General features: G+C 37.7%; 1 protein-coding gene across 2 annotated transcripts in view; it reads left to right on the top strand.

The window, feature by feature from the left end:
- Positions 1-5,387, top strand: part of LOC106476898 (homeobox protein abdominal-B-like) — a 6,653-nt gene extending 1,266 nt beyond the window's left edge. Inside the window, exons 2-3 of one of the 2 annotated variants that reach the window (XM_022380634.1) lie at positions 820-1,454; positions 3,712-5,387. In XM_022380634.1, the coding sequence (XP_022236342.1) occupies positions 857-1,454; positions 3,712-4,028 (915 nt within the window). In that variant the 5' untranslated portion in view covers positions 820-856 and the 3' untranslated portion in view covers positions 4,029-5,387. Of the gene's footprint in view, positions 1-374; positions 1,455-3,711 lie in introns of those variants that run through there. The other variant, XM_022380635.1, reaches the window with a different exon arrangement.
- Positions 5,388-6,697: the final 1,310 nt, after the last annotated feature.

Below are 6,697 nucleotides of genomic sequence, written 5' to 3'. Positions count from 1 at the left end.
GTTATAAGACCTGAGAAAAGAATTATTTCTGTACGTTTGGGGCCGTTATAAGACCTGAGAAAACAATTATTTCTGTACGTTCGGGGCCGTTATAAGACCTGAGAAAAGAATGTAAGAAAAGCTAAATGTTATAATGCTATATTTTGTGGACCGTTACCACATTTTCTTCAATTAAAGCACAGATTTTAACGTTGTAAAGTTAGGTTTCTCGTTTACAGCAGACTCAAGTTGAACACCCCACGAAAGACGAGGCAGAGTGAAATACTTTCTTTTCACCAGATGGCGCTGCAAGAACACGAAATCTTTTCCTCGGGGTCCGACTCTGTAAAGGCAGGCTAAGCGCGGAAACTGTAGTATTAGTCGGGCAACAAGATGGAAGGGAACCCGCAGCCGTGCTTGCGACTCGGCGACCAATTTCTTTGTGCTTACGGCAAGCCTGCCACCCGGGGTTCAGTCTAGTTGGTGACGAGCCGCATACAAATCCTGACACTGAAGCTGATAGTACAGGGGCAAAAAATATTAGTAAGACGTTCTAGAAGTCTGTAAGAAATGCAGTGACGGGTTGTCGACATTTAGTATTAGCTGGAAGTAGATTTTTAGTTGTGATTATTTATTTAGAATATGAACCTTGCAATATCACTTGACAGAGTGGGGTTAAAAGATGCTACTTTAACGGTGTAAAGTGTTCATTTCAGATCAGATTCTCCTGTCTGATAGAGTGATGTTAACACCTTGTCAACCTGATTAGACAGTTAAGTTCGGCACTTATTTATATGGAGATGCGTGACGTAATAACCACGTGACTTCACTATCTCTTAGGTTGAGGCCTTAGTGTTGGCAGAACGACGTGCCGAGTATGATGAACGGATCCCTCTATGAGGATAGCCCGAGCAGTCGGCCAACTTTGGAAGCGGTGCCGTCAAGCCAGTCTGTTCCTCTCCACATTCCCGCCAAGAGAATTGCAAACGGTTTACCAGTATATCCAGAATATAATGTGGAGAACACGACTTCCGTAATCCGACACGGACCTAGTGGTCAACCGTGGGCCTATACCACAGAAAGTCATACTGTTTTCGACCCCCACCCTCAGTACAATCAGACTTTGTGTAACGCCCCAACCTACTACTATAATGAACACCCAGTCAGGACGGTGGGCCCGGCAGATAGAAAGCCAGCTATTAAGTTCTGGACGAACACTTACGACCGAACGTCCCCGGGATCCAGCGGCGTGGCTTCTATGGACTCGTATCAGAGTTTTGCTCCTCAGACTTGGTGTGGCTATACTCCATACCATACTCGAATGCCCGGCCATATGGAGCCCCATACACCCCAACACGTGCCATATCTTGCTGCTGATGACCGAGGACGGGACAATTTCCCTTACCCTGACACCTATGGATTTCGAAACTTCGGCGGAGTGGAAACGCGCGGCCCAACGCATTACTTCCCTGAAGGTATAGTAACGGTGTTTCTTTAACGTTTGTTAGGGTTACAAAAAACTTCTCTCGACCAAGTTGATACTATGCTAAATTATCGGTCTACTCTCTTATATTGTTAGGTGTATTTATATATATATATACTTCGGGGTGTGTGGGTGGGTGGGAGAGACTATTTTATGTGAGACCACGACGTGGGGACTTTTCGAGCTTTCAACGGGCCCAGAAATCGTGAAAGCGGGACGTAGAATGACTGCCGCGAAAGTTACGTTTAACTGGCTTGAAGGTAATTATGTTTCTAATATTTCTTTTTACATGTACTGAAACGGATCCTTGCTACATGTTACAAATTCTTTCCGTCTGCTTTTACCGTAGCATCTCGTGCGACTTTCGACACATTCAACTTGATAGGAATAGCATCGCGTCTATGGCAGTTACTCTCATCTAGGTGAAAGTCTTCCATACCATGTGGAAGTACTTTCACCTAGATGAGAGTATGCCAGTGGAAGACTTTACCTAGATGAGAGTATACCTGTGGAAGACTTTCATCTAGATGAGAGTATACCTGTGGAAGACTTTTACCTAGATGAGAGTATACCATTGGAAGACTTTCACCTAGATTAGAGTATACCTGTGGAAAACTTTCACCTAGATGAGAGTATACCTGTGGAAGACTTTCACCTAGATGAGAGTATATCTGTGGAAGACTTTCACCTAGATGAGAGTATGCCAGTGGAAGACTTTCACCTAGATGAGAGTATACCCGTGGAAGACTTTCACCTAGATGAGAATATGCCAGTGGAAGACTTTCACCTAGATGACAGTATACCTTACAGATTTATTATTCCTTTCATAATATTTATATTTTAATCAAATGAGGGAACGTTTCAGTTGTGTCATTGGACTTTTAATTTCAAACACTGTGAAAATGAGGGAACGTTTCAGTTGTGTCATTGGACTTTTAATTTCAGACACTGTGAAAATGATGGAACGTTTCAGTTGTGTCATTGGACTTTTAATTTCAGACACTGTGAAAATGAGGGAACGTTTCAGTTGTGTCATTGGACTTTTAATTTCAAACACTGTGAAAATGAGGGAACGTTTCAGTTGTGTCATTGGACTTTTAGTTTCAAACACTGTGAAAATGAGGGAACGTTTCAGTTGTGTCATTGGACTTTTAATTTCAGACACTGTGAAAATGAGGGAACGTTTCAGTTGTGTCATTGGACTTTTTAAGTTCAGACACTGTAAAAATGAGGGAACGTTTCAGTTGTGACAAGTACTTTAACGACTATTTTAGTATTTTTCCAGATTTTTTTATTATTTATTGTTGTTGTTATTGGGTGTTTTAATGTAAATCTACACTATGGGCTATCTGCACTCTGTTCATCGCGGGGAATCGAACCCCGGATTTTAGTTTTGAAAGTTCGGAAGATTACCGCTGACCCACCATTGGACTCTTAGTATTTATGAAGCACTTTAAAAAAAGTAATTTCGTCACATTTCCACCAGAGGGCGTTCAGTTGAGCTTTAAAGAATGAAATGAGAACGTTACTGCTTGCGTTTAACATGTTTGTTATGTTGTCTTGGAGATATAATGTTAACATGATTGTTATGTTGTCTTGGAGATATAATGTTAATATGCTTGTCACGTTGTCTTGGAGATATAATGTTATCATGCTTGTTACGTTGTCTTGAAGATATAATGTTAACATGTTTGTCACGTTGTCTTGGACATATAATGATTTTCTATCTCCTGATCGTTAGTAAGTTAGTCTTGGACATATAATGTCAACATTATATCTCCTGATCGCTAGTAAGTTAGTGTTGGACATATAATGTTAACATTATATCTCCTGATCGTTAGTAAGTTAGTCTTGGACATATAATGTTAACATTATATCTCCTGATCGTTAGTAAGTTAATGTTGGACATATAATGTTAACATTATATCTCCTGATCGTTAGTAAGTTAGTCTTGGACATATAATGTTAACATTATATCTCCTGATCGTTAGTAAGTTAGTGTTGTTGGTTAATTATCAACTCAGTTATACCTGAAAATGTGATTAATTCCAAATTAAGTCCTAACACGTGTTCTCAGTTTAACAGAGGGCGTGACCGTCTTTTTAGCAGCAAAAGTTTTAAAATGTTGAAGGAGTGAGGTTCGAAGATTAATTTACTTACTACACGAACTTTAGAATACATTCATTTTAAACAAAGTGATCGAAAATTCTTGAATTAAATCCTGAACTTTAATAAACTTTCTTTTACAGTTTCATTCAATGGAGAATCTTTTACTGGAAATCCTTTGGACTGTTCGGGAACTATTACAGTTAGAAAGAAAAGAAAACCGTATTCAAAATTTCAGACACTTGAATTGGAAAAAGAATTTTTGTTTAATGCTTATGTATCAAAACAAAAACGATGGGAACTGGCTCGTAACCTGAATCTGACGGAACGGCAGGTCAAAATTTGGTTCCAGAACAGAAGGATGAAGAACAAAAAGAATGGGCAAAGGAGTGGAGACAACCAGAACCAGAACACCCAAGTGAACGCTAATACAGAGGTTGTTCCAAACATAGCCAAATAAAAGTTCGAATATTTCAAAATTAACGTCAGATTCGTGTCGTCAGACCTAAAACTAAGCGAAAAAATTTGAAAAAAAAATTCAAATTAGTTTGAATAACGTGTGGTAAGAAGATGCGTTGAGTTGAAAATCTGGGAACACGAAACCCACAGATTATAACCTCTCTACTTATGTTTTCCAGCGAATTTTCAACTATAGCTAAACCTCCCGCTTTCGTTTTCTTGTGGTCTGAAATATATGAGTTTCAAAAGAAGATTTTGAGGTTGAGATTTTGTTCAAAATACCAGAAAATTAGCTGCAAATTTCCAAACGATAGAAAACGAATTTTACTTAGAGAAGTATTTAAAAACAACTACAAGAGTTTGAAAGATGTTGACAGACGGTCTGGGTTGTATAATCTACCTCATGAGCCAAGATTACAAATCGCTATTTTTTTTGTTTGAAGATATTCAATATGTATATTTAGATCTTTTTAAGTTATGTGTTTCAGTATTTGAAATCTAATGAGAAACAGTGTTTATATGATTTTATCACAACTTTAAACGTTATTGAATAAAAAAAATGGAGGTTCGAGATAATATTTGTCTTTCAGTTAGATGAAGAGTTGGGAGCTTTGTGAATGAGGAATTGTGTAAGATGTTTTAGTGCTAAGCAAAAAAGAACACCTTCATTTGTCCTTCGTTGTATTCTTTATTGAAGTTTTTATTTTCAGACGCAGTGACCTGTCCTAGTCACGGGAAGAGGTAGTGAACAACCCTGGATTCTGTCACTTTGTGTGTTGTTGTTTATTATTAAGCACAAAGGGCTATTTATACTCTGCCCACCACTGGTATCGAAACCCGGTTTCTAGCGGTATAAGTCAGCAGACATACCGCTGTACCACTGAGGGGCCACTTTGTGTGCACTATGTGTGTGTGTGTGTGTGTGTGTGTGGTCCATGAAGGACATTACAATCTCGCTACACACGAGTAAGAAAGACATGTGGATAGAGCACGTGACCAGATGTCACTAGTTTGTTCCTCATGACATTAACACCAGGGTACGCTGTGGTAGTGGCCATTAATGTGTTAATACCACATTTTACGTAATAAACGATTGTCTTTCTGTTGCTTCTTTACATTCATTGAACTTGTATTTTCACCTTGTTGTCTTGTTTTCAAGTGTGTTGTAACAGCATAAAAGTAGAGCACGTGCAATTTTATAATTTCACCTTCAAATTTGGAGTTTGTTTTTGAGTGATACATTGAGTACAGACTCGAGCTATACAGAGTAACTGTCGCTTCATCTGTACTGTGAAAGGAATTTAATAAACGTTGTTCAATGTATTATTTTTCAAGTTATATTTATTTAACTAAGTTACAATAATAATAACGTTTAAAGTTTTAATTTCGAACACTTGGTTTGGAAGAAGGTACGATCCAGTTGCAAGTTATATTTATTTAACTAAGTTACAATAATAATAACGTTTAAAGTTTTAATTTCGAACACTTGGTTTTAGAAGAAGGTACGATCCAGTTGCATGGAAAACATTTTATTTATATATATATATATAAATTATTATATTCAAACAAAACTAATAAAAGAAAAGTAATTTTCAGAACACACTCATTTAAAGCTTTTGTGTCAGCAGATGGCAGGCCCATCGCAGCTTTTATCTTAATAATTGCGAGTAGCTAGCTAACAGTTAGGGTACGCGGGAATTGCTAATATATAACCGTGCGCATGCGTTGGTAGAGAGAAGACCGTGAATGGACGTCTCTGTCGATGAGCGTTGTGTTTTATTTTGTAGCGTCAGCAAAATGAAATAGAGGAAAGCGGAAAGGGACGAGAAACGTATAACCAAGAGGGAAGAAGCTGGGAGGGAATGGCTGCGGCCCCCATCTTGTAATCCACTTTCACCTATACTTCAGTAAGCTATAATACTGAAGTCTTTCAAGTTCGCCATGGAGACAGAGATTTTTCTATCCACAGAAGAGCGAATTACCTAACAACTCCATGTTGGTATTCATTACTTTTGTACTGTTAACATTGCAGGCTTTGGGATCGTAGCATAAGAACGTGGGGTAACTTAGTTTAATGACAAAACTTTTGCGAAAACAAACGTTCGATTTGAAATTAAACACAAACATGTGCTAATAACTTCCATGGTTTATTAACACGAATCAACATTTCTGTTCACAACACACGAATTAATGAATCCTGACAGTTATCTGAATATGTTATGCTAACACACACAAATATGAGATTTATTAACACGAATCAACATTTCTGTTCACAGCACACGAATTAATGAATGCTGACAGTTATTTGAAAGTGCTATTTTAACACACACAAACATGAGATTTATTAACACGAATCAACATTTCTGTTCACAACACACGAATTAATGAATGCTGACAGTTATTTGAAATTGCTATGTTAACACACACAAATATGAGATTTATTAACACGAATCAACATTTCTGTTCACAGCACACGAATTAATGAATGCTGACAGTTATTTGAAAGTGCTATGTTAACACACACAAATATGAGATTTATTAACACGAATCAACATTTCTGTTCACAGCACACGAATTAATGAATGCTGACAGTTATTTGAAAGTGCTATGTTAACACACACAAATATGAGATTTATTAACACGAATCAACATTTCTGTTCACGGCACAAG

This window comes from Limulus polyphemus, unplaced genomic scaffold, assembly GCF_000517525.1.
Source record: "Limulus polyphemus unplaced genomic scaffold, Limulus_polyphemus-2.1.2 Scaffold12016, whole genome shotgun sequence".
Taxonomy (NCBI): Eukaryota; Metazoa; Arthropoda; class Merostomata; order Xiphosura; family Limulidae; genus Limulus; species Limulus polyphemus.
The sequence above is the reverse complement of the archived record's forward strand: the minus strand, read 5'-3'. Positions and strand labels throughout refer to the sequence as shown.